We start from the raw sequence: 18,541 nt of genomic DNA, 5'->3' as shown, positions 1-18,541 counted from the left end.
TGGACCTGGTTTGATGCGGTCTAGATGCTCAAAATCAGCGGAAAACTGCAATTATAGCACTTTCACAAATCAGAAATATGTTTCACAAATCAGCCACTGTGCCAGAATGAGAGTCTAATGTCCCCTTTGTAATCTAGGCCAGGTTTGAAAAGAATTAGAGTGATGGTCTTTGAGCTGGACCTGGTTTGATGCGGTCTAGATGCTCAAAATCAGTGGAAAACTGCAATTATAGCACTTTCACAAATCAGAAATATGTTTCACAAATCAGCCACTGTGCCAGAATGAGAGTCTAATGTCCCCTTTGTAATCTAGGCCAGGTTTGAAAAGAATTAGAGTGATGGTCTTTGAGCTGGACCTGGTTTGATGCGGTCTAGATGGGCAAAATCAGCGGAAAACTGCAATTATAGCACTTTCACAAATCAGAAATATGTTTCACAAATCAGCCACTGTGCCATAATGAGAGTCTAATGTCCCCTTTGTAATCTAGGCCAGGTTTGAAAAGAATTAGAGTGATGGTCTTTGAGCTGGACCTGGTTTGATGCGGTCTAGATGGGCAAAATCAGCGGAAAACTGCAATTATAGCACTTTCACAAATCAGAAATATGTTTCACAAATCAGCCACTGTGCCATAATGAGAGTCTAATGTCCCCATTGTAATCTAGGCCAGGTTTCAAAAGAATAAGTGTAATGGTCTGTGAGTTGGACGTGGTTTTATGCAGTCTAGATGGGCAAAAGCTGTGAAATCAACTCTTTTTTCCAGCTGTTTACACCAATAGAAGAACCTTTTTGAGGTCAATAAGAATTGCATGCAACATTAAAAATGAACAAAATGCAGGATTCATTCTATAATGTATTCTCAAAACATATCCCTCCTATATACCTATGTTTTCCAGTTCATGAACTCGCTTGAAAATGGTCGAACCACGCCATCTAGAGGCGTTATTCCACTTTTTAAGGTGGACTGGAAAATTCCAATCGGGAGCTGCGAATCGGATGCCAACTTCAGCGTCGTTATGACAGCTACAACTTCTGAAAGAATAGTGGTAACGTTTTTTTTTTTTTTAGAGAGAGAGGATATATCATATATGTGCATGATAAGGATTTCAGCTGAGTTAAAGGCCAATTCAACGCCCCCCCCCCCCCCCCCCCCCTCCACAATTCATGATACAAACCATTTTAGCCAAAACTGTGTCTGTGAAGTGGCCTTGGTCAGCAGGTGGCAGTAGACTGTCTGCTTTAGACTGAAAGTGTAAAAGTGACGAGATTTATTCCAGCAGTCGTTTTGAAATTCTGTTTCAATAAGTAAGATGGTTGGAGCGTTAACTTGTATTATTTCGACAATTTTATTTCATTGAATTCACACAAACGATCAGATGTAATAGAGCCTCATTTAATCATAGATCAAATCCAACAATAATCAATCAGTATTTTTTTTTACTGTGAAACTGCATAAACGTTCCTCAGGGAAACACAGACATTTGAAAAGGGACACCTATTTTGACACTGCTAATATTAAATAAATATCACTATTTAATATTCTTCAATGGCAAAGTTTCAGATTTTTATTTTATTTACATTACATATGAAGCAATGAAGATCAGGTGACATTTTTCGAAGCTATGATACCGAAGCATTTGAGAATTAAACCCTTTGTTTAAGTTACACAATTCACAAACCAAACCAAACAGATGAATCACCAGGGAATTTATTTGGTCTCATTTATACATTTTTGCCATGCAATAGTCAATGTATGCAACATGAACAAAGATTAAAATCAAACATTTGAATTCAGTTAGCATAAAGATAAAAATGACAAAGTCACAATTACAGTGACTTGCTAATTGCTATTTCTAAATTAATGTAAGCAGTGTGACTGAAAATGAAATGTTAGGAGCAACACACCAGAGCTCACACACATGGCTGAACGATAAAAATCCATATCATGATTATAATATGTATGTATGTATGTATGTATATACATATATATATATCAATATGGAATAATCAAATGGTAATGTTAGGTGTGATGTCAAACAAAACTGACATTTTCAAATATTTTGTTCAATAAAATGTCCTTAATAGTTTAAACAACAGAATTGTGCATCACAATATCTTCTTATTCCACTGAAATACAATAGTGAATTATTGCCCAGCTCCATTTACTCAAACCAAGTTAAGAGCTTTGATGTGATTGGCTGGAACAAAAGTCTCCCTGAACAGCGGTGAAGGCACTGAGTAGACAGGGACACAGAGGAGCTAACAAGCTACGCTACAGGTCAAACCCCTTTATTTGGTCAAAGTAAGAAAGTGTCACCATCCGTTTAGAAAGTCATTTCTCTGAGATTCACTAAGGTAAACTTAAAATAAACAAAAACAACACTATATTTTTTAGCATAGCAAACAAACACAATTTACCACAGATGAAGTCAAACCCATTTGCATTGGGAAGTAGGAATTTCCCAGGTCAAAGGTCGAGCACGCACCTTGCGACATCACCTGAGCTGGGATTTACTACCCTGGAGCCTCACCAGCCCTGACCTCAAAATCCAAGATGGCAGCTCCGCACTTCAACAGTAATGAAAGTTGTAGTAATACACTGGTTATTCGCACTTCTCTTATTTGTATCATTGAATCAGTGATACACACAGTACTGTCTAACTCCCATCTGTGGACATGTTGCATTTATATGCGCAAAATACCTTGTAATGCGTTGTTATTGCTAACAATGGCTAAACTAGATAGAGCTAACCCTGGTTGGTTTCCCGACTGTTTTACTGGAACGCGGTCAACTCGGCTGTGTCACTCAACGGGAATATTCCTAGTTCCCCATGCAACTGGAATGCAGCATGAATCCCAGAGTTTCAGGGTTTTTCTCACATCAGGGGAGACTGGAAACCATCATCCCAACCACAGAGTCCCCCCACACACAACAGAAAACAATTATCTCAGTTTCATATTCAGAATTTGAAGATTTTAAGTCAGTGGTTAAATTTATGTTTTGCAGTAGTAGCTGGGTAAAATACCCATCAACCTCATCAAATGTGACTTGAAGTGGTTTTGGCTGTGTAGTTTTAACTGTATTGAGAGAATTTTCCAGACTTCTTGTCACACTCCCAACAAAATTAATTTCCCATGCTATTCCCCACTTTCCTGAGTCCAGGGTTCCTGCACATTTTCAATGGGGGAAAAAGAAAAAATTTCCAGACCATGATTTGTTTTGAAGATTTTTTGTCTGGTGTTCAATATGATTTACACAGATAGACATCTTGCCCCCGCTAACTAGGTCATATCACTGTATAGATGAAGATTGTTCTTCACAGCAACAAATATCAGAATATGTGAGATGATTGGCAGGGCTCCTACATTTTCTAGGCAGACCCTGTGTTCCTGACTGGATGTGATTTTGTTACAAGGTATCTATACTATGATGCCAGCAGTGTCCGTCTGTCTCTGTCCTTCACATATCTCAAGAACCGTTCATCGGATCGACTTCAGACTTGGGGAGTGCGCTTAGGGGGGTGCTGCATTTCATGCAATTTGACTTATGCATAATCATAGTGCTACCTACTGGCAACACAAAAAACGGTTTATCTCGAGAACCATTCGTCCGATCGACTTCAAACTTGGCAGGGGCATTGCTGGGAACCCGAGAAATGGCAGTGTTAAACTTTGTGCAATTCAACCAATACGATCACAGCTTTCACATATCTCCAGGACTGTCCGTCCGATCAACTTCTGTATGTCTTTCCTTCACGTATCTCGAGAACCGTTTGTCGGATCGACTTCAAACTTGCGGAGTGCGCTTAGGGGGACCTGACAGAGTGCAGTGTTGGGGAGGAAACGCCCATGTGGTGGTGCATGGGGGGAACGGGCATTGCACTAGTTTGATATAATGCATGCTGACAGCGGCTGGGTAAAGCATCCCTCTATCTGAACATTATTCTGATCAATTGAAAGCTATAGTTGTGTGTATTGGAAGTTGTGTGTATTGGACCAGAACGACAACAATTCCCATACTTTCCCATACATGTTTTCAAATTCACAAACTATTGTATCTACATGTGTAGGAACCCTGTGAGTAGGAACCCTGATACTAACCCGTGCAAAAATTGCTGGACAATACTCTGAGAAGTATGAAATCTAATTAAAATCTTTAAACATGTCGGGCAGCAGGCATCACAACATTACTACTTATTATTGCGTACTTGCAATACTTCCCCTCAAGTTAAGACATTTGAATAAGGCTTTTGTAAAGTTCCTGTGCTCCTGAACAGATGTTGTGCTTTGTCCAGTAAACAAACAAAGAAAGAAAAGTGAATATAATTAAACTTCCTTTTCATCAACACAGAGGGGCAAAGACATTCCACTAAAACAAAGAGACGCACACGTCCCACGTGCTGAAGGCCACAGGATGTGAAACGAGCCGGGCAGCGGAGCCACTTCCTGCTTCCAACGGACCAATCACAACCCAACCAACTCAAAGGACCCTTAAAAAGAAGGATAAGACATCACTTACGTCAGTGTTTGTATTTTGCTTTGGGGTCAGTTAAGTGAATGGGGCAGGCAAGGTAAATCCCACTAGAAAACATCTGTATTGTTTCACCTTTCAGATTAAAGAAAATACATTGTGTGATGTTGACTGATGCGCACATTTGTTTTCATTATTGGTCTCCAAACAGATCATGCTCTGTCCAGCAGCTGCATATAGCTCAACTCAAGCCCGTTTGGTCCAAAATAGAGCTAGATTAGGTAGTAACTACATCATGATACATGACCGAACGGGGAATCAGTTAACATTACATGTGTTTTCTTTAATCTGGTGGAAGCATTTTTCAATCAAAGGTGAAACGACAGAGATGTGATGGTTTAGAGTGGGACTTACCCTGCCCGCCCCATTCACTTCAGTGAGTGATGTCTTGTCCTTTTTTAGCGTCCTTGGCAAACTCCATGGGTGAAGTTGCTCAGATCAACAAAGGTTCAAATCACACACCCCCATACACACACATGCTAGAAAACGAAATATGTGCCATAAAACCAGACTTCTTACTTGGAAATCATTCTCCATCATCAATAAATACATTTTGTGGCTGGTAGACCGGTAGAATTCCTTCGCCACTTTTGGTATTTTACGGGCCATTTTTTTAAATTATTATTTATTATAGAAAAGCTCTCGATTGACTGTTACCTGCTTAAGAGGCTGGTAGAGTAGACAAACTTGCATTTACCAACATTTGTCTGTTTGCCTGGTGGAAATCCTCAATCTGCCTGTCTATTTTTGAATTGCAATAATTGAATGGAGAAAACAAAAACAAAAAACACTCTAACCCTGGTGCTGACTAACACTCAGCTTCTCTTCAGAATCTAACCTTTCACCATTCTTAACGCACCTAAAAAACCACCTCGACCTGACCCCAGATCAGCGCTCTCTGCCCGGCTTGGGGGGGAATGTGGGAACAGTGCATTAGGACAGTACAGCATACGACAACATAAGTCCCCTTATACTACATGGCTTCTTAGTGAAACTGGTGCCCTCATTTTGGCAACGTAAGACCGCTGTTTTTTTGTTTTTGCTTTTTCCCCCCTTGGGAATTTCTTGGTATTCTGTCTGTCCAGAGGTGAAACACCATTGGTGGGTTGGAGACGTCGGCTTGTGAGCAGAAGTTTGCGAGTTTGAATCCCTGAACCAGCTGAGGGAAGACGGGTGAATTATTGGTCAACATGGAGCAGAACGTTGGTGTGAAACAGACAACTTCCCCTGGGTAAACTAATGCAAAAAAACAACTCATGCCTCCTTCAGGATGAACAGTAATTATCGCCTCAAGCAAGTGGACACACATCCAGACAGTGAAAACATCACTTGTGTCTTTGTGAAAAACATCTCGGAGACGCCCGTTATCGGCTCGCTGATCTACAGAGAGCAGGAAATTTAACATTTTCCATCCAGCAGCTACAACAGCTGGCAGATTCTCAAATTCTACATTGTCATTTTCACTATTTTATCATTACATTTGATATTTTTAGAATAGGGCTGCACAATTAATCGAATCGCAATATGGCTAAGTGCAATATCCAGGAGCTGCAATTATGTGATCAAAGTAAAATGTGTCACAACATAACATTGTGGAGCTACGGAGATGCCCTGATCTACAAATCATATTCTCCAGACGTAAGGGGACATGCTTATTTGGTATACAAACATCACAGTTTTATATATTTTTTCCAGTGAAAATGAACTCTGCCCTCTTCTACCCAACCCCTGCAGCCAAAAAGACCTTGCAGAATTCAACACACATGCAAAGATCTGTCAAGAAATGGGAGACTGTCGTATAACATCGCTTTGAAGAAACGAAAAGAAGAAGTGAAAATGAAATACAAAAATTTGCATTCCCACTAAAATCGTATTGCATATGGCAATATCCGTCAGTATAATCGCAATTAGACTTTTTTGCATCTCGTGCAGCCCTATTTTAGAATAGAAAAGAGACCGGCATGAGGCTGCTAAAGATCTGAGTTCTCACCAAATGATTAAGTTTATGTTTGGGTTCCCAAGTTGCTCATACATCACTAAGCGGGTGTGTCTTGGGCAGGGTCATACATCACTAAGCGGGTGTGTCTTGGGCAGGGTCATAGATCAGTAAGCGGGTGTGTCTTGGGCAGGGTCATAGATCACTAAGCGGGTGTGTCTTGGGCAGGTTCATAAATCACTAAGCGGGTGTGTCTTGGGCAGGGTCATACATCACTAAGCGGGTGTGTCTCGGGCAGGGTCATAAATCACTAAGCGGGTGTGTCTCGGGCAGGGTCATAAATCACTAAGCGGGTGTGTCTTGGGCAGGGTCATAGATCACTAAGCGGGTGTGTCTTGGGCAGGTTCATAAATCACTAAGCGGGTGTGTCTTGGGCAGGGTCATAGATCACTAAGCGGGTGTGTCTCGGGCAGGGTCATAAATCACTAAGCGGGTGTGTCTTGGGCAGGGTCATAGATCACTAAGTTGGTGTGTCTTGGGCAGGGTCATAAATCACTAAGCGGGTGTGTCTTGGGCAGGGTCATAGATCAGTAAGCGGGTGTGTCTTGGGCAGGGTCATAAATCACTAAGCGGGTGTGTCTTGGGCAGGGTCATAGATCACTAAGCGGGTGTGTCTCGGGCAGGGTCATAGATCAGTAAGCGGGTGTGTCTTGGGCAGGGTCATAGATCACTAAGCGGGTGTGTCTTGGGCAGGGTCATAGATCACTAAGCGGGTGTGTCTTGGGCAGGGTCATAGATCACTAAGCGGGTGTGTCTTGGGCAGGGTCGAGCATCTCCAACTTGTTTACATTTCACCAAGTGATGATGAATGCTAAATACTAATGGGAAGTGGTGTTCTTCCTTCAGAGACAATAAAACTGACCAACAAATCAAACAACAGCCATGAACAGATAAAACACTGTGTAACCCTGTTTGCTGCTGTGGTGGAAAAACCTCAGGAGCTCTTATAAGAACATTTCCCCCCTTCTTTAATCAAATTAATTTTGGTCCAAGTCTACAGAAAACTATATGTAAAACTATACAGTGAAAGGAATGGAGGCGGAATATAGTGTTCTAAGGAGAGGAGAGAGCCAATCATAAGGCGACCTGGATTAAATTTCCAGCCAAATGTCAGACGTTACGCCCACCCCCGGCACCCCCCATCTTCCTAGTGCTTTGCCCACTTCTGAGGATGCTTCAGTGTCTGTCCAGTCTAAATATTTGAAAGTTGTGGGGAGCGGAGGCAGAGAGATGAAGACAGCCTGGAACCTGTTATAGTGTTGTCAGAATTCTGACTTCAATGCCAAGCTTCATATCTAAAAATGCAATGCTACTACGATACCAGGCGGTTTTGATGTTCGTCTGGTGTCTATATTATTACCTCTTTAAGCAACAGTTCCATACTGTATAAATATGGCTCCTGGTACCAGTTTTAGGACCAGTTAAAGTGGACCGGGATCCTACAGTATACTGTATATAATGCTTATAACGTAGTGCTGAAACAATTAGCCGACTCGTCAATTCGACAATCAACAGAAACCTAATTGATTATAATTTTGATAATTAATCAATCGTTTGCCATTTATGAAGTGAAAACACCAAACATTTGCTGGTTACAGCTTCACAAATTTGAAAACTTTCATATATACTGTATATATACTGTATATCCATACACATACACACACACACACACATTATATATATACATATATATATATACATATATATATATATATATATACATACACACACACACACACATTACATTAATCTAAAACATAATCAGCAATGAAAATATGAAGATAACAGTTAGTTGCAGTCCTATTATAATGAAATTAATATTTTGCGAGTAGTGTTAAAGTTTTATTGAAGTATAGTATTGAAATGTCGTTATCATGCAACACTTGTACTGTCTGGGACTTGATTCCACTGAGCGAGTTAGTGTTTTGGATCATTAGTGTGAGCTGGTGAAGGACAGTATTTGACTCTTGTTTTGCATTATTTATATGCAATCTGAGTTGCTTCCCAAAGACTCTGCCCCAACGTCTGGGTTGTTTAATTCCTGTGAGACTTACAAAACTATATTCAAAAGCTATATTCCCTCTGCCGTCTCTCTCTCTCCCCAGCGACCCACGTGGCATTCCTCAGGAGAGCGCCGTTATCTCCCTCCCTAAACAGGAAGTGGACGCGTGCGGTCGACGTGTCTCTGTGTTATCAAACAGGAAGTCGGCCCTGCAGTGTTAAGCTCACACACAGACTGATTCCCATAACCCTGACAACCTTATCGAAAAAAGAAAAAGAAAAAAAAAATTAAATAACCATCGCTGTACATTTCCCACTGTGAAACTAAACAAAGTGGCGCTTCCTTCCTTCCTGATCATATTATGTGCCCAGTCATTGCTTTTCTCCCATCGTGTCGCAGGGAAAGCAATCAATCTCAGAGCAAACGACAGGCTATTGTCTCAATAAAGACAGAACAAGTCAACAGAGCAGGACAGGAGCAGCCCTTTAGAAAAATACTATACATGTGCGATCAAACTCGATAGTAATGGAAGTAACAAAATATTCAGTGAAGTTTAACACAGGACTGTCCACTCCACAGGGGCGACCAGAGGTCAAAGGAAGGGCAATATAAAATCACAAGGGTCTTATTGCATTGAGAGGTGAGACAGAGGAGAGGAAGATCAAATATCAATATTATGAATATTTTCTGATAAAGAACCGTACAAACTTTGAAAAGTCTTAGTCAGCCGACGTTAGCGAACCATAAATTCTGGTTGTCGTTTTTAAAGTTACTACGTTTTTGGCTGGTGTCTTGTGATTTTATTTATTTTTTGCATCAGTCGCTGCAACAGCAGATAAAGTGAAGTTTCCTGCCACCACAAAAAATCTGGTGGTTGTACAGTTGCTCCATAAAAACGTAGAGAACGAAGGTTATGAGCGTTTTCCTTTGAATTCACAAAACACTGACAAGACAGTGATGTTTTACAACTTCCCAAAACTTACTGTGTGCTTGTATGGTTCTTTGCCTGAACTCTTCACATAACAGCATTAACAGTAGTAATAATAATAATAATAATAATACTAAGACAAAGGTCGGGTCTGCAGCTATCAGTGGCTTCAGTCAAACAACTTTTACAGGCCGCTGCTAAATGGTTTTTGCTGTTAATTTGAATGAGGCCTGCTGGGGAGCGGTAAAAGCTGACGTTCGGCTAGAAAATTGTCGAGCTGTTGCAAAGCCTCCTGGGATCTGGGCGAATTGCCAGAGCCATTTTGATTTCATTTGACCTTTAAACAATTTAGAGAACAGATAGATATGACTTGCCACTTTACTAGCCTTTCCCTGGTAGTGGTTTTCAGCAGGATTCAGACCTTGCCGCTAGGCCGCACTCAAAAGAGCATGCTGCGAGGCGAGGCTTGGCCAGGACAGTCTGGCGTACGGCTGCCGCTTTGAATGGTGGGACATCGGGTTCAGCCTCTCTTTGATCCTATCCTGAAAGTGGGAGAAACTGCTATACTGATGGCATGTCAACATCCAGATCAAGGGATGCACGATGATATCGGCACGTCATCACGTCGGCCGATAAAGGCTTTCAAATGAAATATCGGCATCGGCCCGAAGCAAACATTTCTGACGATATGACAGGCCGATAAGATGAGGCTAAATGCTTAAAGCTTGACTAAATGCTGGACATTGAAGTAGTTTGCCCAGTGAATGTGTATGATGTCAACATCCAGGTCCAGTGAACGTGTATGATGTCAACATCCAGGTCTGCGTTGAGGCGGTAAATACACCTCACTCCAGTCGCAGCCCACCTGCCTCTGGTAGGAAAGGGGCTCTTGGATATAAGAAATAGCAAAAACTGATCCAAGAACAGCATTGTGGGCAGTGTTCAGGGGGTCAAGCCCAGGTTAACCAGCCGTCCCGATCAGGAGAGCTGCAGGTGTCTGAAGAGCAGGGGGACCAGGAAGAGCACATTGAAGCCCACCGTCCCATAGACGATGTAGCGGTAGGGCAGCTCCACCTCCATGTGCTGGCGGGCCTTCCGCACATCGTGGCTGGGCACCCCGAACACGCGGCACACCAGGGGGATGGTCAGAGCTTTCATCAGCGCCCGTGTGCCCACCAGCACCAGCACACCCAGGGACAGCCTCAGCACTGACACACCCACCAGGCCAGGGGTCAGCAGGGGTGGGGAGAAGGGCAGCAGCTCAGGTCCCGGGTCCGGCATCAGACCTGTGGAAGTAAAGTCAAATGCCAAATTTTATTTTTTTATCAAGTTTTTTCGGATTTTTCTCCCGTTTTCACCCCAATTGTACTTGGCCAATTAACCCTGCTGTCCCAGTCGTTGCTCCACCCCCTCTGCTGATCTGGAGAGAGTTGTACACTAGCACATGTTCATAGGTGTATTGCTGGTGTAGCGCGGGGGTGTTTTGTGTATGTGTGTGGAGCCAATAAAATGAGAAACTGGGCAAAGTTGTTGTTCCTATATTTAAAGTCCGGTGAATGATTCACATGGCATCAACTCGTGGCTTGAAGGAAGAAGGAAAATGTTTTTTTTCTCCCCGTACCTCACTATAACAAGTAAAGATGAAAAGGCAGCCAAACATCCTTTCATTTTTTCGGACCAGCTGCTAAAAAGGTACGTTTACCTGCACGTGTGCCGGGGGTGTTCTCCATATATAGGTGCGTTCCCCCACTTCTCCAGATAGCACTACACCTCTGCACATGCTTCCTCCGATACACATGCAGTCGGCAGACCCTTCTTTTCGCCTGACAGTGAAGAGTTTCACCAGCAGGACGCGTGGGAGAATCACCCTATGGTCCAATATTGACCAATTGTGCCTGTATGGACGCCCGAACAAGCCGGAGGTAACACGGGGGTTCGAACCCGTGACCCTCATATTGGTAGGCAGGGAATCTACCGCTGCACTTCCCCAGACGCCCAAAGTGCTTTTATTTTGTTTGTGTCTAGCAGTGTTGTAGTCCAAGTCACCAAAGAAGAGTCAGAGTCGAGTCCCCATTACCTGAGTCCAAGTCCGGAGTTACTGAATGTGAATCCACATTTAGATGGCACACGTGATGTCACTAGAATGATGTCACTGTATAATATAGCAATCAATATATCAATCTCTCATGCCAAATTATTACAGCCTATTACAAAAAATGGAAAAGAAAATATAAAAAAATCAATCAATCAATCAATCAATCAATCAACAAATCCGAGTCCTCCTCTCCAACTTCCGAGTCCAAATGCATGAATGCTCGGGTCCAAGTCCAAGTCCGAGTCATCAGTGCTCAAGTCCAAGTCAAGTCACGTGTCCTGAAAATGAGTCCAGGACTCGGGCTCAAGTCGGACTCGGATTTGACTAGAACACTGGTGTCCAGTATTGAACAGATTTGCAGGACAGACCCAGGAGGTGGTTGACGTGAGAGGCCAGGGCCACACCGGCACCCGTGCCCAGGATCTGAGCGGTGTCTCCCCGTGATGTGCTCCAGGTGTCCAGGGTGAAGGAGAGCAGCCCCAGGCCCAGGTGCAGGGAGATGATGATCAGGGGGGCGTAACCACACGTCAGGTTGAAGCTGTCCATCAGGTCTAAGGCTGGCAGGAACACCAACAGGATCAGCACGCTGTACAGGAAGCCAGCGATCACATCCTGCACCAAGCACACACAGACGAGACAGAGGCTCAACTTTCACGTCATGATTATCCTGTCAAATAATTGCGATTAACGATATTATCTCGATAATCATCAAAATATTCTTAAAACTCTGGCAGTAAACATACTGCTATCTACTCATCTACATGTTGCCTCAGTCTAACCCTAACCTACTTCCCTGTCTACAGAGGCTTTATCAGTGAGCGAACAGCACTGTAGCAACGTTATGTGGCCAGTGGCCACACTAGTGTTAATTTCGTCAACGAAAACTATGACGAAAAATGTTAGTCGACTACCTTTTTCCCCAAGACTAAAGGTCCTTACACATCAAGAGCGATGCGAATATATGGCACGAAATTGCGATGCGAGTTTTGACCCACCTGTCAATCACAGCCACAGATGTGTACACGTCGGAAGCGAATTTCTGAAAAATCGACCGTGTTTCGAAAAAATAAACACCGCAATAACGCTCAGCGAAACTTCGCCGTTGGTATGCACGGTTGCATTGACTGATATAGATTCGGAAAATAGTCGACTAAAACTTGACTAAACAAAAAGAGGATGATGTTGACTAAATATGATAAGAACTAACAAGGACATTTGACACAGGACTAAGACTACGACTAAATTTAAAAATAGACAAAATTAACACTAATTATAGACCCCCCCCCCCCCCCCCCCCCCCAATGCAGCAGTTCAGGTTCCTGTGCTGCAGCATCATCTTCCGACATTTAGCTGACATTTAGCTGTCTCAAAAACATTTGCAGTAGTTACAACAGAACCCGCCCAGTCTTAGCTAAGGGTCTTATCTATATGTGTATGAGGCATTGTGTTCCCAAAATGTACAGCTACTTGCTTGTCTATGTTATATCCAGAGAGGTCTGAGCACTTTCCACACAGCGCAGCCAACCTCCCTCCATTCTCCCCTCAGCTGCGGGCTGAGCAGGGACTGTAAATACGGTCCACTTGTCGTTGCTACCGCCGTACGCCGACACTGGCCCGGGTGGGCAGAGTCAGCATTAGCTACTTTCCCTGGGAAAGAGTAGCCAACACTGCTTCGAATTACCATTACTAGTGCAAGCGCATCAGCAGATTCAACAGTTTTCATTGACTAAAACTAGACTAAAATGTGAACAGTTTTCGTTGACTAAAACTAGACTAAAATACTTATGGTTTTATTTGACTAAGCTGAGAGTAAAATGCTCAAACTTTTAGTCGACTAAAACTTGACTAAATAAAAACAGGATGAGGTTGACTAAATATGATAAAGACTAACAAGGACATTTAACACAGGACTAAGACTAAGACTAAATTAAAAAATAGACGACAAAAATAACACTAGGCCACACCCACAACCTTGGACAGGCGCCAGATACAAAAGGTGAGACAAATGAAAATAGGAAATGGATCACTGCATCCCGGAGTTGAGTAGGTAAGAATTTCATTGCAATTTTTTTTAAACCTGTACATGACTGATAAAACTTGAACTCGATTCTCCCTCAGCCATTTATTTGTTTATAATAGTTTATAATGGTTATATAATATACTTTATATTTGTAATATAATATAGTTGTTTAGACGTTTAGAATGCCCATAAGGGAATTGACCTATCGCTAAGTCCCGCCCCGAACGCAGACTAGCAAATCACAGCACGTGCAGCTCTACCATACACTCGGACAACCTGAGCCTATGCTCCATAGAGAAGCATAAGAAATCGGGATTCTCCTCTGGGTTTATGGTGTTTCATACAGTTATAAATTGAAAGAAATTGTCAAACGATGTGCATGGGGGTAAATGCAACATTACAAGGTATCCTGGGAGGCCAGGCAATTGATCATATTAAACTAGTAAACGTAGATCCACTCACATCCACAATGCTACTGTTTTGGACGTTAAATCTGCAATCTTGGTGACAGCGAGATGAGTCTTCCCTCTCATTTGGCTTCCATAATCCAAAAGGTATCATGAAATCATCATGGTATTCAGAAAGTCGGCAAAAATGCTGAATTATGCAAGTTTCCAGGATTTACGTTATGCGCGTAATGGAGTTGGTGAAGAGGTAGAGAGGGGAGGCTGGCCAGCGAGACTAGTGAAGAGGCGGTGCATTGATTGATGTGATAACATCACCAGACACCAGTCAAACCCTAAAACGAGGGAATTAATCCCGTTCTCCAAATAAATGTGAGGTAGTCTAAAGAGAAAAGATCCAGGAGGAAAACATGATGTTAAAAGCTGTAAGCTATGCCTCTGCTGATCTGCTGCTACACCACTACCCATGCGTGCGTGCCGTTGTCTCGCTATGAAAAACATCTACACTATTTAACGTTTCTTGATTATACAGAGGTACATGAAATAGATTACCAGGCACCACTCTTCAATTCGGCATATAGGCTATATAATCTATGGAGAGGTTACTCTAAGTGAATGTCAATTCTGGATGTGAGTCGCCCGTTGTCCCCACCCGCTGTCTTCCTCCGTTAAAACGTTTGATTAAAGATTCACTAAAGCCGTTTCCAGGTATACTTTTTATCGATAGCTTTAAATGTTGTACATCGCCCTCCATGTCATAGTGAGTACTTTCTGATGGCTTCTAGACAATATCAGGCCTCAAAAAGTTGTGAAGAGCGTCTTGGGATATAACTTTGACAGTGACGGCCGCCATTTATTCTAGTCAGCCTGCCTTGTGTTTGTCCGAGTGAGCACGGGGGTGGGGCTTAGCGATATTGCAGTACAAGGGGCAGTCGCTTTAAAGCCTGTGTTATCATAGAAAAGGACATTCTCAAGCATACAGTGTAGAGCATTGGAGCCTGTGGTGGCTGGTGCCCTGGGGGGATGTAACCACGGTGTCCTGGCTAAATTCCCACACAGGCCTTCCTTCCATCATCGCCACCTAATCATCCTTCAATACTTAGTTGGTACATTCAGTCTTCAACTCTCCACTGTGATAGCTAATGTGTGGTGAGTGTTCTGGCACAAAGTGGCTGCAGTGTATCACCCAGGTGGGTGCTACACATTGGTGGTGGATGTGTTGAGTTCCCTCCCAATATGTGAAGCGCTTTGCATATCTAGAAAGGCACTATATAAATCCAAGCTATTCTTATTATCTTTTGGTTGGACGGCGTCCCATTGTATAGTTTAATATAAATGCACAATCATAAGGAAAAGGGATCACAGGTTTGAATTAATCATGTGATGAAGAATGTGTCTCTCTCCGTGGGCTGAAGTTTATTCCATGTTTAGGCCTAATATCTGTTCCAAGTCCATTGTAACTTCCATTGATATACATTCTGCAATTAATTTTTGATTGTGTCATATATTGCATTTTCACTTTGTAATGGCTGAATGGGAAGAGTTCAAGCTTCCTGCAATGTCCACAAAACCCATGCTTCAAATTCCATGACCTATCCAGGTATTTGCATGACTCACGGTGCCAAATAATGACATAATATGACGCTGACAGTTAATCACCACCAAACAAATCACCATGTCCTCCACTTGGCACTGGGCTCTGCCTGGAATTACCCAGCATCCTTCACCATGGGAGGCTTGTGTCTCAGTATCCAAAGGTTTACACCTGACTCAACTACAAGATAAGCAACATGAAACCACCTTACTGCTGCCCTTGCAAAGTGTTATCCCTTCTTAAAGGAACGTGCCAACATTTTGGTAGCCCCTCCTGCTAGTTAGCTTAGCACATTGGTTCACAAACTGTGAAAGCTTTCAGCTCTCTGTGATTTTTTTCCGCGACTGAGACAAGAAAGGTCGAAGGGGAAATGAGTCATGACATAGGCTAAATGCCTTGCTTTAAAAATGTCTAGAAACGGGGTGCCCTGGTAGCGTGTACCATGCAGATGCAACGTCCTGGGCTCAAATCTGACCTGGGACCGTTGTCGCGTGGTATCCCCCTCTCTCTCCCAGTCTTTCCTGTCTCTCTCTCGCTACGGTCTAATCAAAGACAAATAGAAAGAAGACAAGCATGTGCTACAGTGCGGTGTGGAGGGCGCTTTTATCCAAAGCACCTTACAGCGCCATGAGTTTGAACATTTTTAGCATGGGTGTGCCTGAGTGGGAATTTAACCTCTAACCCTGTCAAGGCCTAGCTCCTCTATAGAAGGCCTGACCAGCTCTGACCCCCGCAACCCCAGAGCTTGTTGTACATCTGGAATCCTTAATGACTTAATAGGATCAGCTATCAGGACTCGTTAGATAAGATGATTACAGATATTTGACTTAGTGAGGACAAGCAGTTCAGTCAACAGCAGTAGAAAACAAAGTCAACATACTGGGACATGATCAGGTGGATAACATCCAGCCAAATCCTGACTTTGCATACTGAGGAAGTCAATGCAAAACAAAGACAAAAAACGCCAAAAACTGTGACAGCGCTGAGCAGTCGGGATAAAACGTTCTTGGATGCCATCGACATACAGTAGTGTATACCAGAACAGCTTTACGTCTCCAACCTCTTCCTGTACAACAAAGGACGAGGAAGTATTTTCATTGGGCGTGATGATTTCCAGAACACATTATGTGGCCCGCAGGCCTGGCAGCCCCGGCCGCAAATGACTCTCCGTGTGTTCAGCTCCAACCTCCCTGAAACAAAACAATCTCCTATGGCGAGATGACAGAACATTCAGCCCCAATAACAACCATTAGTCTGTGCTACCAGGTGGAAATAAGCTGTATGCCGTGTAAACCCGCAGCTGTAGCACGTCCCGGATTTGAACCCCGGTCCATCCCAGGTCCTTTCTGTGTGGAGTTTGCATGTTCTCCCCGTGTTCGTGTGGGTTTCCACTGGGTGCTCTGATTTCCTCCCACCATCAAAGACATGTATGTTAGGGTTAATACTCCTGTCAAAGACATGTATGTTAGGGTTAATACGCCTGTCAAAGACATGTATGTTAGGGTTAATATGCCTGTCAAAGACATGTATGTTAGGGTTAATACTGCTGTCAAAGAAATGTATGTTAGGGTTAATACTCCTGTCAGTGCCCCTGAGCAAGGCACTGGCAAAAGAACTGGAGTTGCTCCCCGGTCGCTACACTGTGGCTGCCCACTGCTCCTAGTTCTAGGAAGGTTCCTGGTAGAGCATGGGTCAAATGCAGAGGATGAATTTCCCCACGGAGATAATAAAGTATAACTCAACTCAACTCGCGTAACACTGACGAATCTGGAACAGAGTCAGAATGGAGCCGCAACTTTGGAGATATGCATGGCCTTATAACGCTTATATTGTTGTTGGACTACGGCACATTCTGTTTTGCGTATTTGGGCCAAATGAATGTGTATACAGTAGGGATGGGCATTTCTAGCAAAAACACTATTCGAAGTTCGCTGGCCAAAGTCGACTTTAATCGAAATTCGAAAATAAAAATGTTAAAAAAATTAAAAATGTTAAAAAAAAAGAATTGTGAGTGAAATGTTGCATTGTCTCCCCTGATTCTAAGTCTACGGCTTTATTAATTAATAGAAAAAGCTTCTGCTGTGGATTTCTAGCTCAAACAAGCATTGCACCACTGAAGTAAAGAACATGTTACATGACATTGACATTTTCGAAAATAAAAACCAGTTTTGACAATCATGAGTGGTTCATTAAATATTTAGTAGGCTCAGGTCTGAGTGCCAAAGGGGTGCCAAAGTCACCCCCTCTCCCTCTTCATGGGATTTCATCCGCCATTCATTTTTCCATAAACCTTGCTTAAAATGCTTATAAAAATTGTTTTACTTGCTCAAACCAAGCGATTCGACTATCCTTAGAATCAGGGGAGACAATGCAACATTTCACTCACAAAATATATATATATATATATATATATATATTTTTTTTTTTTTTTTTTCGACGATAATTCGAAAATTCGAAATTCGATGCCCATCCCTAGTATACAGTATATGCCAAGATTTTGTTTATTATTATAGTCATGACTCATTTATCACCATGTCTGTGTAGACCAAATAGAGGACACATGAACCTGCGTCACTGAAACAAATGTTGGAGATCTATGGAGCCACTTGCTCAAGGTACAACTTGAGTTGTTTATGGAACAAGAATAAGAGTCCAATTGAATTGAATTGAATTTTGTGGAAGGAAGCTTCTCTGTGGGAATCGAACTCAGGTCTCCCACTTGAGTTTACAGTCCCTGAGTTAGACACATGATGACCCATGAAGTGGTGAACACAGAGTGACCGACAATACCATCCATAGAGCCGCTGCTATGGCTGGGCTACAAATATGAATTAGGTAATTACGTTCATTTATCCAGAAGTCAAATGTAGATAGGCGCAATACAACCGGCAGATTGTGGTACATACCACAAGCGCATACTAGGGATGCACCGATTTATGGGTCGATTTTGGCTCTGGGAAAATATTGAAAAGTA

General features: G+C 42.7%; 1 protein-coding gene across 1 annotated transcript in view; it reads right to left on the bottom strand.

The window, feature by feature from the left end:
- Positions 1-10,432: 10,432 nt before the first annotated feature.
- The window catches only part of sgpp1b (sphingosine-1-phosphate phosphatase 1b), a gene marked incomplete at its 3' end in the record, with an annotated part of 61,455 nt that continues 53,346 nt past the window's right edge, over positions 10,433-18,541 (bottom strand). The window contains exons 4-5 of the mRNA XM_083633299.1: positions 11,918-12,161; positions 10,433-10,740 (exon numbers count right to left, since the gene is read on the bottom strand). Of these exons, the coding sequence (XP_083489425.1) occupies positions 10,433-10,740; positions 11,918-12,161 (552 nt within the window). The remainder of the gene's footprint in view (positions 10,741-11,917; positions 12,162-18,541) is intronic.

Source organism: Poromitra crassiceps (assembly GCF_964638095.1).
Source record: "Poromitra crassiceps genome assembly, chromosome: 3".
NCBI lineage: Eukaryota > Metazoa > Chordata > Actinopteri > Beryciformes > Melamphaidae > Poromitra > Poromitra crassiceps.
The sequence above is the reverse complement of the archived record's forward strand: the minus strand, read 5'-3'. Positions and strand labels throughout refer to the sequence as shown.